Here is a 16451-nt window from a genome sequence, read left to right as displayed (position 1 = left end):
CAGGACACCAAATCAGTTCAGGGTCTGCAAACGGCCCCCGGACCGCCCTTTGGTCACCCTTGAATTAAATGGTTATCTCTAAGGATATGCTATGTACATTGTAGATCATTTGTGTCTTGCTTTATTTCTTTCTCAGGGTAATATGAGTGAACTAGGAAAGCTCCTCATGCAGGGCTCATTCAGCGTTTGGACTGAGCACAAAAAAGGTCACGCCAAAGTTAAAGACCTGGCTCGTTTCAAGCCCATGCAGAGACACCTGTTCCTCCACGAGAAGGCTCTGCTCTTCTGCAAGAGGAGGGAGGAGAACGGAGAGGGCTACGAGAAGGCTCCTTCATACAGCTTCAAACAGTCACTTAGTGTGAGTTGCTCCTCCAAATAGTACATATGCCTCGTCTGTTTCAGTCATTGATTATTATAGGTTTATATGAACCTTCTAAACAGATGAATGCAGTGGGGTTCACTGAGAATGCAAAGGGAGACAACAAGAAGTTTGAAATCTGGTCCAGCTCCAGAGAAGAGGTTTATATTGTTCAGGTGAATAAATGAATCCTTCGTTGAGATCTGCTTGCATGAAGCCGTTTATAGTTTAATTCTATATAGGTTTTTTGTTTTGGTTTGGTTTTTTTCAGGCACCAACTGCTGAAGTAAAAACCACATGGGTGAATGAGATCAGAAAGGTTCTCACAACCCAGCTGGAGGCCTGCAGAGGTGCAGAGAGAACGCTATTACGACATTCTGTATATATTTGTTCAGAAACACAAGCACTCAAACCTATAAATCTCTTGAACGTCTGCTCTTTTTATGCCTTTGTGTTGTCTGTCAGAAGCCAGCCAGCAGAGGGCACCAGATCAAGTGTTTCAGTTTCCCCCGGTGCCAACCAGTACAGTGAGTCTCAGGTAAGTTTTGTTCCCTCAATCACATTTATTCTCTTGCTTAATTTAATGCACACTAAATAAATGGACTGAAATGTTCAGTTTCTCCAGCAGTTTTTTTTTATATTCATCAATCTTCATATTACTGGGTCTAGTTCACTCAATCTCTGAAAGCTTCTCTGGTATTTTGAAGCTTCTTTCAGACTTTTCTTAATAAATTACGGTGGTTCTTTCAAGAAATCAAATTTACTTCAAGAATATCAGCGTAAATGTAGTCTGTAACCTCTGAATCTGCACATACATGTATAATCTAAAAGACTCCTATATGTATTTAAAGTTCCCTAAGGCAATTTCCTTTCAGAAAAAAATATATGACAAAGATAATAGTGGATTTTTTTTCCTTTAGCTTAATGTTGCCAAACAAATATTTCTTATGAGCTTCAAAGGTCAACTCGAAGACTTTTCTTCTTTCTACCTTCAGTCCTTTAAAGACGAGCCAGAAGGTTAAAAAAGGAGAGGAGAAGAAGGCTGAGCCATGCAGCCCTGATGTCACCTCTACTTGTTCACCAAAGCTCACAGTGAAAGGTGAGTCAGGAAACCAAAGAAATACAATTCCTGTTTAGAACATTCTTTCCTAACAGAGCTGCATTTGTATGGCATGTATTATCGAAACTAAGTATTTGTCTTCCTTTTAATGTCCGTTTTCTGACTGATTCGTGTTATAACTACTTGTTTTCCAATCATTTCTTCCCTCTACGATGATTTTCTCCCTTACTCAACTTACCTTCTTCCTTCCTTCCCTCCTTCTGGTTTTCCCTCTTGTTGATTTTTCCTCGGGGGGTCAGACGAAGCAGTGACAAGCCCGACCTCAGACAGAGCTGCTGCGGCTAAAAAGCGTTTTACTTTACAGGGCTTCAGTAACCTCAAAACTCAGAAAGGTAACTTTCAGCCCATTTTCAACAATCATATGAGATCAATGCAAAACAACGATATTACTTTTGGTTAAATCCGAAACCAATTAGTTGATGAAAACGTGTTTGTGATCATGTTAAAAGTCCTGACGGTTTGTGAGCCTCCTACAGGCAAATAGTCCTCAACATGAATCACCAAAGCCGCCTTTACACTGGAACAAGACCAAGACCAAGACTTCTGGCACCACAGCTGCAATGTGCGTTGGGTTCTGCTGCACATTCCTTCAAGAATGCTGCAACATAAAGTTTCTTACTAAGTATATGAAACAAATCATCCATCAACATTTTCCTTACCCGAACTATCTGGTTCACAACAGGCAAAAGGCGCTCAGAAATCCAAATTGCACATATTTACAGGTTTTTGAGAGTCTGAGGAAAGTTCAGACTCCTATTGGCAAAATGTCACATGTTGATGTTAAAGAGCTGCCCTTTTATCATATTTAATGGTAGGAGAAAGAGAAAAATACATGAGCAGTAGCTTATTGGGTTATTAAAATAATTTCTGCTGATAAGATGATGGAATTACTGATGGTGTTTCTTCCTCCTCGGAGGGGCTGAAACTGATGTTGGAGGCACAGATACCTCACAAATTAAATTAACATTAAATGAAGGTTTTCCTAATTTGACATCATCCAGTGACCTTCAAACTTGAAGGACCTGGACATCACATGGCGGTCTTGATCCAGTGTGAAGGCGGTCTAAGAGACACTTTTGATTCTTTTGTGGACTAAGTAAGCTAAAGAGAAAATTCTCATCACAGATACCTGTTAAAGGTGCGTTTCTGTCCGCAGAGCCCACAAGCACTGATGACAAATGTTATACGTTCCCCATGATAATCTGCCCATCTTCAGGTATTAAGCAGCTCTAGACCCCATTTCCTCAACTTTAGCCGCAACGCCTTTTTCACAGCAGATAGTTTCACCTGATAATTAAAGCAATTTAATGCTCATTAATGTACAGTACAGTTAATGTACTACCCTATATCCTCTATGAAAAAGGTATGTGTAGCTGAAAAGCCTGTTTGTGCAAAGCTGAGCCTCTGCTTTCCTCAGTAAAGGTAGTGATATTTTTTTATTTTACCTTTACCTGCCTGTTTTTATGTTCTCTTTAGGTTGGATTAGAGTTATGCTGTTTGCTGTCCTACCTTGCAATGAATAATATTTCACTGCTGATCTCTTTCATGCCTCACCATCTGTGTGTTTTTTTTTTCCTCCATTTGCTTGACGTTAGGATCCTCCACCAGCCCAGACCACAACACCAAACGGCAGAGTGATCCCACGCCTTTTGGCTTCAAAGGTACTCTGTTCTTCTTCTCTTCTTGGCCTATGCTGGTCGATGCTTTAGGACAGCCATGGTTTAAAGCTGCGTACAGCTAACCCAGGCTGCGTGACCAGCTTTACCTCGTGTCCCTCAGGTCCTCCTCCCCTCCACTTGACCAGGGCCAGGTGGTTCAGCACCTCTAGTCTCTTACAGACAAAGTGGAGAGGTATTCTGGCACTGGCTTGCTCACGCTGGTTGTGTCTTGGCCCACTCTTTCACCTTCACATGGAGCCTTTCTTTCCTTTTAGACTTAGAAAATAAAACACTTACGTGATGCGAATGGTTGCTTGACACTTTTTCCCCATTGTTTGACTTTTAAACATGCATGCCGACATCTGGAGTTTCCAGACTTTTTTGGTTGTAGCTGTGGATATGATGAAGTCGTAGTTGGATTACTGGGTTTAGTGCCACTTTTCTTTTCCGATGGAAGATCACAGATGCGGAACAGCAGCTTTAGCTTTCGAACTAAAAGAGATGTTTGCTTCTTTCTGATCAGGATGGAATAAGACCTCCCTATCATTGGACGAACACGACGGCTACTCCAGCGCCGAGGAGCCTCTTAACTCTGATCCAGAAGACGAAAACCACAAGAAGCTGGTGGGTCACTCTTTGTGGATCATTTCAGCCATTTAATATTTTTGCTTTTTTTGTTATTATACTTCTTAAGATATGGGATTACATTCATTGAAATATTTCTCCTGTTATATCCAATTACTCTTGAGCTGATTTTTTAATTTTTTTATCTGTCTCTTGTGTTTAACTGTGAGCAGTGTGCTGGGAAATACACCGTAATGGCAGACTACGAGAACGGAGCTGCAGAAGAGCTTTTAGTGAAGAGTGGAGACATGGTGCAGCTGGTGAAGGAGGGGGACGACGGACAGTGGTGAGAGCACACCATTTCTAGTCTTTGTGTGAGGTAGCAGAATATTCAGCACTTAATAACACATATGCTGAGAAACATCTTCTATTTTAAGCACTTTGAGGTTAAACAATCTATAAATAAACAGAGTTGGCTCAGGTTCAGTTGACCGCTGTAGTAGTTAAGTTTAAAAGAAGATTATTTACAGAGGAAACTGAATATTTTGATTGTGCAAGAGCTCATTTAAAACATAGATATAAAATGTTGGGTGTTGCCACCTGTGTTCTGACCATTTGTGATCAAATCAAAGATCTCCAAAATTTGAGTAATGTCAAAAATGTCATTTATTTTAGTGATTTTTATTAAAAAGTTAAAATTACACACAGACAGATGGTTTTATTATTTTCTTGACAGCCAATAAAATCAGCACAACTGATTCCCAAACTTTGCACAGAGAATAAAAGCTGTAGATGCTTCAATGGTTGGTTTTCACAGGTTTGTGCGCAACCTCAACACATCTAAGGAGAGCTGGATGGCCGCTGCTAATCTCATGACCCTCATGGAGAAGTCCAAGTCTTGTCAGTCTCTCAGCAGCTCTGGTATTTAAACGCACATTACCACCTAAACGTCGATCAGCATGATCCTTCGGAGAGCGCTCTTCAGGTTTTTATCGTGTTTCCAACAGAAGGCAGTGGGAACCTCAGCACATCCTCCAGCTGCAGCGAGACCTAAACAAACCCATCAGACGTCAAACCCTGAACTCCTCTGCACTTCTCCGGTCAAGGAACTGCCCTCCTGAATGCAAGCATCACACGGCTGCATCTGTGCTGTCATGCCAACATCAGCACTCCTGGATTTTGCACAAAAAGTTGTACGTTTGTCATTGTTTTTATTAAACCCGTACGCCATGTGGTCTCATAACGTTGTTACCATTATGCTGTTGAGGTGTAAACATTAGCGAAATAACTCCACTGTGTAGTAAAGTGATCTGGCAACAGACATTTTTCTGATCAGTTTTAGATGTATGAGTGGACCAGCAGGACTGAGATCTGTTAATGCATCTTTTTATCACTTCACAAGCAAGGAAAAGTTACAAGAAAAATATTTTGTCACGTTCATCAGCTCTGATAGACGGTTTTAAAAAGGGGGGAAGAAATACATTCATGCAGCTTTTTTAGGTTGTATGCTTCCCTTTTGTCAGCTCAGTATTTATTTAAATGTAACACACCCATTTGTATTCATGAATTCTCCCGTATTGCCACCTGTCTGCTGTTTGTTTAGTGTCAGCCTGTCTGTAGAAACCGGTTCTAATGTCTAAACTTTGTGGATTTTCTTCTATTTGTGAATTTCATTAATGCAACAAATGTTTCTCAGTGTACAACCCCAGAAACCACTGTACTAACTTATTCCCTGTGCAGGGGGTCATTTTCTGAATGTAGATGATATGTAATAATAACTGTCTGTCATGAGATATTTGTTAATGAAAATGCTATATTGTACACTAAGTATGGTGACGTCACTACCTGGTGACTTGTCAAATTTTTTTTACATAAACAAATTGTTACAAAACAGTGATTGTGTTTCTTTTTTTTTTAATCCAAAGCAGCAGAATCCCTGGAAATGAAACTGAAAGTATCCTGCACTGGGTTGCCACATCCTTGTTTTAAACATAAATCGGCTATTGACAATAATTCACAGTAACTGTTTTCACTATGGAGAGAAAGAGAGACCTATTTCTAAAAATCCCAAGGTAGAAAGAGTAAATACAGAGACAAGTTGAACCCTTTTGTCAAAGACAGTTATAATGTTAATGTATTAAAAAAAGGCTATAAAAAGGTACTGAAAAGCATGTTTAGGTAACCTGCAAATTAATAAAGCACCTGTGATAGTACAACAGGCTGCACAAATATGTACGACGACTTCTCAATTTAATTAGATTAATGTTAGGTGTCAAAGTTTGGAGAAGGTTTAGGCGTTAAGAAGGAGATTTGCAAAGTTGAAAAAAATACCTGGTGTGATACAGGAGGGGTCTGAGAAAAAGCTGCGATGCAGGTGGATAAGAGGACACGTAATCCTTCATTAAAGGTTTCCTGACTACAATAATGAAACGCTTTCTGATATTGTCCCAATGTTTGATTTAAGAAACACAAAACACTGACCTGAATTTCTATTTTTAACCATTTGTTAGCTATAAAATTGTTAATCATTTTGTCCCCAAATCAAAGAATACGTTTGTATTTTAAGCTAAGTTTATTTCAAGTTTAACATTTATGGCAACATTAGTTTCGGCTTATTTATTTATTTAGGTTTACTTTCTGTGACAAGTTTTAAAATGTATGCGACGGAGAGGTGTTCTGAAAACTGATTCTTATTTTTAAATACCAAGTCTTTATTCTTTGGAAGATTACAACAGAATACAATTAAGAGTTTCAAGCTTATTATTTAAACAATTGATTGACGTTTATGTTTCCTCCGCAATGTTCTCGCGAGGACTGGGGAACTGTACGGGGGTTGCCTGTTTTGAAAACCTGGCAACCCCGGAAGTCCTGTGTAGTTTGAATAGCGTACGGAACAGGAGTGGATCACGTCCGAGTGGAAGTGGACGTGTGTTTGGGGTTTATTTGGATATATTGAGTAGCGTGGAGAAAATGAACCACAGCCGCAAGTGCGTCCTCTGTCATCGGCTCGATGAGACGAAGACAACTGGACCCTTATCGAAGAAAGAGCAGGTCACTGCCCACCAGAACTGCCTGGTAAACATAAAGCTACTTGAATCATTTCGGTCAGTGCAAACCGCCTACAAAAAACCCTGAAGTCCTCAGGAAGTAGAGAGGGTTTAAGAAAAATGGCGGTGGAAATTATTTGAAAACATTTGATAACAGTGAGCTGGTATTTAGTTAATTTTTTTAAAACTGTGAACAAAAACTTTAAGGTGGAGATGCGCTTTTTACAATGATGAGTCAGTGGATAAACGTAGCGCAGCTTATTGCTGTAATTTTAAAATAAACATACCTTATACATTGTAATAAAAATGCAAATAAGGCTTTAACCAGAAATGAAAGTAAGAGACTGACTCTGATGAGGCGTGGTGACTGCAGCAGAGATTTATCCATGATTTTTGGAAACAGGGGATCAATAAATCAATTGGTAATTCACAGAGGTGGGTAGAATAGCCATAGATTGTAGTCAGCCAAGAAATTACTCAAGTAAAAGTCACCAGGCAGACAAAAACATCAAATTCTGGTCTTCTAAAGATTAAAATTAATACACTTGTACTCAGAATAATTACAAAATATCAAATTCAGGCACAAGAAAAACTTCCCGATATTTGTTTTTCTATATAAAACTTATCAAGCTAATGCAGTTGGTAATATATTTGTGTGTTAGAAAATGGTAAAGGGCTTCCAGTGATGATAAATGTTTTTACTCTATTTTATTGATCTACAAGTGGCAATGTAGGCATAGAAAAGGACATTAGAATAATAAAACCTTTGTACAAACAATCATTTTCACTTTAACACACAACCGATAGGTGAGTGTCTGTCTGGTGTGTTTTTGGCCAAAAATAAAAGAAAAAAGAAAACATGTTTTCATATTCATTCGGTTAAGTTGGTATGCAGCAATTTTACTCAAGTAAGATTAGTGGTACTTCTTAATAATATTAATCAAGTAAAAGTAAAATATACAGCGTAGTAAAATTTAAACGTAAATTTTTTTTAAAAAAAAGTAAACTTAGCAAAGTAAGTGACTTGGGAGTCCCAAATACAGCACACAGTAAGTAGTATTTCTTGTGATTTGAGAGGTGAGTCAGGTTGGCATCCCATCAGTTAAACTAATAAATACATGAAATAATCCCTATACATTGTATTCCTTAACAATATAAATTTTAAATAAAGTGCGTCAGCCGATATAATATATGACTATTTAAGGAGCAAGTAATGCTAATAGGTTAACCGTGAATAAAAACATACTTTGACGTTTGTGGTTGCAATGTGACAGAATGTGAGAAAGCTCATGAATACCTGTCCAATATAATAAGCCTTAAATAAATTACGTCTTATCGTGTTCGCTTAATCTCAGAGACTTGTTTTGTTTGTTTTCCAGCTCTTTTCATCGGGCATTTTCTGCACCGACACGCCGCAGTTCGACGACCTGTTCGGCTTCTCTGTTGAACACGTGCAGGAGGAGGTGAAACGAGGAAGCAAACTGGTGAGGACCGTCCGGTGTGAACAGATTCCTCCCGTTTGCTGGCGTCTCTTTTACTTCACCAGTCATCCTCTCTGTCTTAGCTGTGTAAACGCTGCAAGAAGAAGGGGGCCACAGCGGGGTGTGAGGTGAAGCGCTGTAAGAAGACCTTCCACTACCCGTGTGCCATGGAAGAGGGAGCCACGACATTTGAGGATAATGTAAATGGGAAATTTGGGTACGTCTGGTACGAGGAAAATAGAATCACGTTCTAGAGAAACGTCTTCTTTTTTTTTTGACTTTATATTTTTTTGTGCGACAGACTGTACTGCCGAATGCACAGTGATCCAGGTAAGTGTTCAGACCTGCATGTTTTTATGCTTTTGTTCTTCCCATAAATAGGCCGGAAACAATTCATCGGGTTAGTTGTGATGTAATGTTGAATTATTGAAATAATTGTCAACTAATTTGGTAATCGATTAGTTGACAATAGTTGATTAAAGCAAAATGGAAATTTGCTGATTAAACAAGACAGTCAGAGCAGTAACTAAGCCAAATCTGTACAAATTATTTTTATAAATTTTGGACATAAGAGAAAAAATCCTTTGTCTGTAAATAAAGTCAGTGACAGTTTTAGCGTCACTTGGTTCAAATTCTGTAAAAAAAAAAAAACGATGTTCTGGAAAATCTGCAGAATGTGCCAAATTTTCTTATCCGATTAATCATCACAATAATCGATTACTAAAGTGATTGTTACTTTTAATATTTGATTTATTGAACTCTTCCTTTTTCCAGAAAATCGCAAACCCAAAACACCCCGACCCAAGAACCCCAATAAAGCCGAATCAACAAAGGTTTGTATTCACATTTATTAACGGGACACATTTGTGGCTGATATTAAAGGTAATTTTCAGTAAATTATGTCCTATTATAAATAAATGCAAATCCTTTTTTAGAGTTCTGTCCCTCATATAAAATTACGATTCCCATGTTCTGTTCTTATGAGACTTATTGCCTCACCTGTGAGAGGAAAGAAGGAAATATCAGCTTGGACAGTTTATCTAACAGCATTGTTATGTGAGTGTCTCACAATCATCCGCTCTTTTATTTCCACTTCCATTATTGCCGTTCACATCAACTTAGAGGTTTGTGTTTTTTAAGGATGTTCTGTGCCCAACATGCTCCTTCGTCACTGCAGACGAAAGCCAACGGTAAGAGCTGCTCAAGCGCTTCATGCTCGCTTGTTTTGTTTTATTTTTTTTTAGTTTCATACATTTTTAGTTGAATCTTTTAAACCTTTTTGCAGGAGATCCTTCAGCTGCCATGTGGTCGTCCTCATGCAGTGACTCATCAAGTATATCCCTTCCCAAGGTTTTTATACATTTTTACTTTTTTTTTGTTTGTTTGTTTTTAATCGCATTGATTTCTTACCAACCCGACTTTTGACTCTGGTTGTTTTTTGCTTTTTAGAGACAGCTAAGTTTTGATGAACAGTAAGTAACAATCCATGCTCAAATCAGATTTTCCAAACTGAATTTATTTTTATTAAATTTTCCCGTCTTATAATAAATGTTAAACAACACTGTGTTGGGAAAAATTGTCCTAATGAAATGTCTTTTATTTACTTTAAAAGAAATTATACTTTTTGTATGATACCAGAAACGCCTCTGGGAAGTTACAGTGATGCAAATAAAACATCAAATGGTCACGTAATTTAAAAAAACTGACACAGTCCCGAAAAAAAATGTGCATTAAAACCGTGGTGAGGATACAAATTGAACCAGTCAAACATCTACATCAACAAAATCATCAAGTCCTAAAGCTTAAAAACGTATATTAGTTATTTAAAGAACAGTGGATTATGTGGTGGTAAATGTTATTTAGTCTGAGAAAACCATTTTGTAAATCATTGTTTGTGAAGATGGCTTGTCGCCACAAACCATGCAAAGAGGATAAAACAAGAACATAAAACATCTCATCATTGAAGACGGACTGAAGTAAAGGCAAAAGCAAAGGCTTTTGCTATTTGCAGGATTCAATGGCATTTGGCAAATATTACTGGGGTGTCAGTATTATTTTGAACCTGTTTAAATTAGGAAACAGTTACACTAAACAGAAACTTAAGCTCCATTTCCTGCTTTTAGATCATTTAGAATGTTTGCTCTTAAATTGATTCCATCCTGAAATAAAAAAAAAAAGAAGAATAGTACAAATGCATCTTTAGGACAAAAACAAATGGATTCTGAAGCGTATGTTTTAATGAGTGGTGATGGCCGCAACAAGTTGTGACAGTGTCTTCCCACCAACGGACATTATTATTATTTTAATGTCAGCGATTAGATTTCAAACTCGGATGCAGGCTGGATTCAGGATGAGTAGAGTAGCCTGACTCATAGTTTCTATAATAGCCCCAAAAGTAAAAATTAATCATGAACATTTCTTCTTTGAATCGTTCTTTCGAGTGAGTTAGAGGAAGTTACGATGATACCTTTAACCTCTTCCTCACAGGGAAGAAGACGGTGTGTCCAGGAAGAAACCAGTAAAAAGGAGCAGGATGTTGTCCAATGATTCTTCAAACACAGGTTAAAACTCTTCCAGTCATAAAATAGAAACTATTGTTGTTGTTTTTTTGTATTTACAGTTTCCTTGTTTCCTGCAGATGAGGACGGACTTATGCCGCCTTTAGAGTCAGACTTTGAGGAAAGTGCGACCTTTGTGCAGGAGCATGAAGTAGGCTGGATGTTTTTGGTTTTTTTGTTTGTTTTTTTCCCCACTTCTTTGGGGATGTGATTACTAGAGCCTGAAGGTGATTTAATAATCTCATGTTTTGTGCCTTTCAGTCAGCTCTCCCTCCACTCACCAGGTACCACATCATGCATTTTTTACTTTCTGGCTGTACAATAATGTGGATAAAATTAAACAAAACATCTGAAAAATTAATATTGTTTCCCATAAATGTAAATTATTATGCACAACTGTTCCCGATGTTCTCCTCCCACAGCAGGGAGTCAGAAAAACCTTCATGTTCCTCAGCAGGTGAGCCCTCCCAGCGGTTTTACCAGAAATATAATCAAAATTTAAAACTTTTTTCTAATCTCTGTCTGTTTTTTCAGGGCTTCCGGTAGCGAATATGAATTCAGACTTCAATAACAACGACGACACAGTCATACACTCCGTGAGTTCTCAGTCAAGCCTTCAATGCGATTTTTAGTTTGGCAGCTTCAAGATTCGATTTATGTAACTTCTCTGATTCAGCATCAACAAAACATGATGGTTTTGTGATGCAACGCGTGTCGTTTCCTCTCAAGGATGCGGAGTCCGAGAGTTTGCTGTCCCCGGTGGCGGACGGCGCCGAGTTTTACCCGGCTCCCTCACCTCGATCCGTACCTGACGAGCGTCTGCAGGTTCAACTGACGGAGACAGCGGTGCAGACAATAAAAAGAGAAAATCAAGGTAGGGTCTCCGTAATTTGGTGTTTCCTACTATGTCTCCTTGGCAACATGCAGATTTAATGCTACTAAAGTAGAGAATCTGAGCAGTTCTGTTGGATGGACAACATGCAGCGCTTCAGTTGCTGATAGATTATTTTAGATTTGCGGAAAAAAAAAGAAAATGTGTCTCATTGTCTGACGTGTGTCACGGAAGAAATTACTTTAACCAGAGTCTGGATGAGAAGAAATAAGAAATGTATAAAAACCTTGCAAGATGAGAACAGAAACGGAGTCAGAGGAGTCTGTCAGTCTGCTCTGACTTTCAGTGGATCTGGCTTCATTTTATAGGTTCTGGTCAGAGAAGAGAGACTTGATTGGACTACAGGTGTGAATCCCTGATTGTTATGTGACAGAGATTCTGTGGAGCCCAACACAGATGCTCTTGCAATTTGTCTGTTGTTAAGGAAACAATTGGGGTTGTTCTATGATGCTAAAGAGGGCAGATAAGTTCTAGGTTGGAGAAGTAACACTAAATAGTCTCCAGGATCAAGGACCTCCTGCTGTTATACGACACCGCAGAGGTCTTGAGAGCAGCTTAACCGATCTCATGATGAGACTATGCAGATGACCTGAAGCAGAAGAAGGGTGAGGAGCACATTATAACATTTTCCATTACACGTGTTGATTAGTAAACAGTTTGTCCATCCATCCATCATGTTTGCAACATGGATCCAATTTGAACCTTGTTACCAGAATGGAGCAGGATGTTTGGTGTGAAACGATTAATTGCGATCAATCGATTATTTAAAACATCGACTAATTTAGAATTTCATTCTTCATTAATTGGAGCGTTTACAGACTGAAAAAATGGCATTTGCTGAAAGAACGACACACTCTGAGGAGTTAGTAAGAAATAACTGTACAAAAAATGCATAAATTTGCATTTAAAATCTTTGTAAATATGATTCACCTAGAACTCTTGATGTGGCGTAGTAAATTAATGCTGTTATTGCATTTTAGGCAATTATATATTTGTCTCATTTTTAAAAAAACGGAATTAAATTATTTATTTGCATCTTTTGATGTTACATGTCTTGTTACATTTCTAATATTGTATTAAAAAAAAGGCTTAAGTGGTTAAATGAAAATGTGTCAATTTCTTCTCTGATTGACAGAATGATCAATTACTAACATGATCATCATTTGCAGCCCTAGTGTGTTTAGATCAAATCCTCGTTCTAAATCATTGTGATCTTGAAATCAGTTGTCATGACGTCGCTCTGTCTCTGTCTTCAGAGTTCAGAGTCGAGCAGCACGAAGAACACGTCAACGGATCGTCCGTCCCTCATCAGAGCGCCGCCGTCCTCGGCCTTTACCCAGAGCGCTCCAGCAGCGCTCCGCCGTACTCCAGCTCCAACTTCATCGCAACTCCACCCAGATCCGACTGTGCGACTATTATCTCGCGCCCGTCCCCGCCCCGTTCATCCGCCCCATGCCTGTTCCCTCCCCACACTCCTCCTCGCTCGGAGCCCTCCTCCACCCGAGCACCTCCCTCACCTGTCGTCGACGCGGCCAGCATCTGGAGGAACTGCAACACGGCTGGATGCACGCAGGCCATTTTCACTGAGTTTATTAGAGAAATTAACAACATTTCCAGCAGAATCCAGAGTGACCAGGCCAGCCAGGAGGGTGAGGAAAAGAGAAAACTGAGCTAATTTATGTGCTAAACACAACTACAGTGGCAACGTTTACAGGTCACTCCTGGTAAAGATGGATAAGAAAATTAATGTAATTTATTTTTATTACAGCAATGATGCATTTAGAAAAAAAGTACAATTTATATTTTAATAAAAATATTAAGGATTTTTTAAAAATCGTTTTAATTTTTGAAATGCCCACATTTAGACACCCCCACTAACTTATATGAAATTGACGTAGTTAAACTTTTATGTTAATGTTATCAGAGTTTCTGTCGATGCTTCATTTATAACCCATGACTTCCTGTTTCCCCGGTGAATGAATATGATGTGACATTTATTTCACTTAAAAATAGAAAAGACTTAATAAAATGTTTAGGGTGTCAATAAATGTGACACCTGTGTTTAAGAACGGTTCTTACTCATCTCTACCAGGACTGCCAGTAAACGTGGAGCACAGTGTTGGTTTAAGAAGTGAAATTGTGAGATTTTCTCCACAGATTATGACCGGGCGCTTTCAATGATGCTGGCTTCTGGAAGACTCACAGACCTCGTTACCAAGCAGCACGAAGGTAAGTCGGCTTCCTCACTCCTCATTCATGTTAAATCGTCAAAGAAAACCTTTCATTCTGGACATTATTCCTTCCTTCGGCTGTTCAGAAATAGGCTGAAGTTCTGCTTTCATCCGTCGTCATTGGTGAACTGAGCAGAGAAAAATCCTGGTCGATAAACTTTCTTAAACGTGTCGTCTGCACTTAGTTTCAGCTCAATGTGTTCCCACAGGTTGGACCAATCAATCTAGTTTAATGTTCAGTCAAATTTTAATGTAGAAATTTTCAGCAAGAATATATGCATCTCTTCTTTCATATTTGAAGATTTAAAATTTGTCCAGCTGGCCTGCGCCTGATCTCAGTTTCTTTAAGACAAATGAGCAGAGCTGCAGCTGGACTCATTTAAAATGAAAGAAAAACAAAATGATAAACAAAGCCCAGTGGTGTTTGGATTTGTAGGGGGTTCATTTGCTCTTCATTCAGAGTCTAATTTACATAAATAGTTTACATCAAGCCTCAGTAGAGAGTGTTGCTTTTCCGTTAATTCTCCAGAAAATTTATAAATGTCATAAATGGGGGGAACTCTAATTCCCCCTATTCTGTGAATAAATAGGTTATTGAAGTTATAATATATTGTAATAAGTCTGTAACTAAATTGTCTTAGCTTGCAAACAAGTTTAAATTTTAACCTGAAAACTGATTTTTAGAGTTGGAAAGGAGACAAGTGGAGCTGCAGCGTGCGTCAGCATCTCTGGAGGAGGTCGTCTCCGCTCTGAGTCGTGCCACAGAGAGAAGCTACTTTTAATCAGTGATCTCCTGGTTTTAATTTACAGTTTTACTCTTTAGTTTTTACATTTTCATAAGGATAAGGAAATTCAACTAACTGTAGTAATATCAGGCTTCCTAATATGTGAAAACAATATTTTTAAATGTTCATTTCTGGAAAGTTCCTTTTATGTTCAGCTTATTGATTAATTTAATGTATAAAAACAAATTTTTTTTCATGTTTTAATGCACTGTTGTTCATTATCATGAGATAAAAATATTCAACTACTGTGTTTAAAACTGATTTTGTTTTTTTGTTTATGTCCTGGAAGATCACTGAGCCTTTTGCCTGTTTACAGAGACATGTTCAGAGTTTGGTTTTAAAGAGTCTGAAATGTCAAAACTCTTAGCTTTAACACAGAGATATGCACACACGTTTGGTTACAAGTGTTTTTGATAAAACTCTTTAAATATATATATTTTAAAGTGTAATTTGTGTGCTTTATTTTTCTTCATTTTGTGACTTTGTTCCGGAGCTCTCACATGTTCCATGGGCATTTCAAGAAAATCCACTCTTACTGAAATATTATCCCCTTTGTGCACAGAAATACTTTTTTAACAAACCTCAATTTAATTCTGCATCACATTTTATTGTGTTAGCACATGGGTCATTACAAAGTGCTGCACACTTTTGAAGTTACATAATATTGTACATGTTTTATTTAAAAAAGTCTTTGTACTAATAAAAAATGAATGGAGAGTGCCACCATGTTTGAGTGGGGATGGTGCAGTGTTAGATTTCGATCAGATTTTTTTGATCTGCATGTAAACAGAGTAGTTACATTTTGGTTTTGTTTGACATTTTCCTCGTTTGCTGCCTGCTACAGTGCCTTTAAAAAGTATTCACCCCTTCATACGGTTGATCCTTTTATTTCTTTAACGAATCAATCATGATCAACATAATTTGGCTTTTTTTTGGGGGGGAAAATACAAAAAATTACCAATGACCTCATGGCTGCTTCTGTGAACTATTCAAATATGCATATTAAAAAGCTATTCTGGGGGCGTGCTGTGGTGGCGCAGGGGGTTAGCACGCCCCACGCTTGGAGGCCTTAGTCCTCGACGCGGACGTCGCGGGTTCGACTCCCGGTCCCGACGGCCTTTGCCGCATGTCTTCCCCCCTCTCCTCACCCTCCTTCCTGTCTGCCTACTGTAGAAAAAATACGAGGCACTAGCGCTGCAAAAACTCTTCAGAGAAAAAAATGGAAAAAAAAAATAAAAGCTATTCTGATAAATGAAAACAAATGCCTATTTTGTAAGATTAAAGTCTTACTAATCAAGTCTTAGTAAATTGGTCAAATATGGAAAAGAAAATCTTAGTCTCATTAAAATACGTTTTAGAAAAGTGTGGAATTTTATTTCAGTATTTTCCAGACAAATTTTTCCCCATCCTAAATGTTGCAGCCTTACTTACCTTTCATTTTGGTATTTTTCTTGTCCTTAAATCCTTTTACTTCCAGTTCTTCCTGCCTTTCTATCCTTGAGGACACAGTAAATGGCTTTTATTGGACTTTTTCCAACTCCAGAGCACTTCACAGTACAGTCAGTCATTCACCCACTGCTGCGGCCACCACCAGCTGGCAAAGTGGGGAAAGCATCTTGACCTAGGATGTAGTGGACAAGTGACCGAGTAAGGATTTGAACCAGCGACCCGCTGGTTGCAATAGAATTTCCTAAACCACTTGCCTTCTGTCTTCCCCCCTTCCTTTGGCCTTCGATCCTTCATTTGCTCATGAAAGT

The 16451-nt window shown here is 38.5% G+C and overlaps 2 protein-coding genes across 9 annotated transcripts in view; both read left to right on the top strand.

Annotated features, from left to right (window-relative positions):
- Nucleotides 1-5597, top strand: part of mcf2lb (mcf.2 cell line derived transforming sequence-like b) — a 39738-nt gene extending 34141 nt beyond the window's left edge. For 5 of the 8 annotated variants that reach the window (XM_032566929.1, XM_032566928.1, XM_032566930.1 and 2 more), the window contains 12 exons: nucleotides 137-358; nucleotides 442-534; nucleotides 630-708; nucleotides 824-896; nucleotides 1354-1457; nucleotides 1718-1810; nucleotides 2635-2694; nucleotides 3074-3139; nucleotides 3660-3760; nucleotides 3934-4046; nucleotides 4518-4621; nucleotides 4708-5597. In XM_032566929.1, the coding sequence (XP_032422820.1) occupies nucleotides 137-358; nucleotides 442-534; nucleotides 630-708; nucleotides 824-896; nucleotides 1354-1457; nucleotides 1718-1810; nucleotides 2635-2694; nucleotides 3074-3139; nucleotides 3660-3760; nucleotides 3934-4046; nucleotides 4518-4621; nucleotides 4708-4754 (1155 nt within the window). In that variant the 3' untranslated portion in view covers nucleotides 4755-5597. The remainder of the gene's footprint in view (nucleotides 1-136; nucleotides 359-441; nucleotides 535-629; nucleotides 709-823; nucleotides 897-1353; nucleotides 1458-1717; nucleotides 1811-2634; nucleotides 2695-3073; nucleotides 3140-3659; nucleotides 3761-3933; nucleotides 4047-4517; nucleotides 4622-4707) is intronic. The other 3 variants (XM_032566926.1, XM_032566925.1, XM_032566927.1) reach the window with 3 other exon arrangements.
- A 969-nt stretch (nucleotides 5598-6566) lies between these two features.
- On the top strand, nucleotides 6567-15411 carry phf11 (PHD finger protein 11). The gene is made up of 17 exons (XM_032567975.1): nucleotides 6567-6775; nucleotides 8127-8231; nucleotides 8312-8445; nucleotides 8530-8558; nucleotides 9003-9061; nucleotides 9406-9418; nucleotides 9514-9578; nucleotides 9678-9700; nucleotides 10716-10789; nucleotides 10867-10937; nucleotides 11048-11070; nucleotides 11209-11243; nucleotides 11321-11382; nucleotides 11516-11660; nucleotides 12935-13327; nucleotides 13836-13907; nucleotides 14594-15411. Exons 1-17 carry the CDS (start codon nucleotides 6671-6673, stop codon nucleotides 14689-14691), a joined length of 1506 nt encoding a protein of 501 aa, XP_032423866.1. The 5' UTR covers nucleotides 6567-6670; the 3' UTR covers nucleotides 14692-15411.
- The last annotated feature ends 1040 nt before the right edge of the window (nucleotides 15412-16451 follow it).

This window comes from Xiphophorus hellerii, chromosome 7 (assembly GCF_003331165.1).
Source record: "Xiphophorus hellerii strain 12219 chromosome 7, Xiphophorus_hellerii-4.1, whole genome shotgun sequence".
Lineage (NCBI taxonomy): Eukaryota > Metazoa > Chordata > Actinopteri > Cyprinodontiformes > Poeciliidae > Xiphophorus > Xiphophorus hellerii.
Note: the sequence above shows the minus strand (reverse complement) of the source record. Positions and strands in the feature narration are given on the sequence as shown.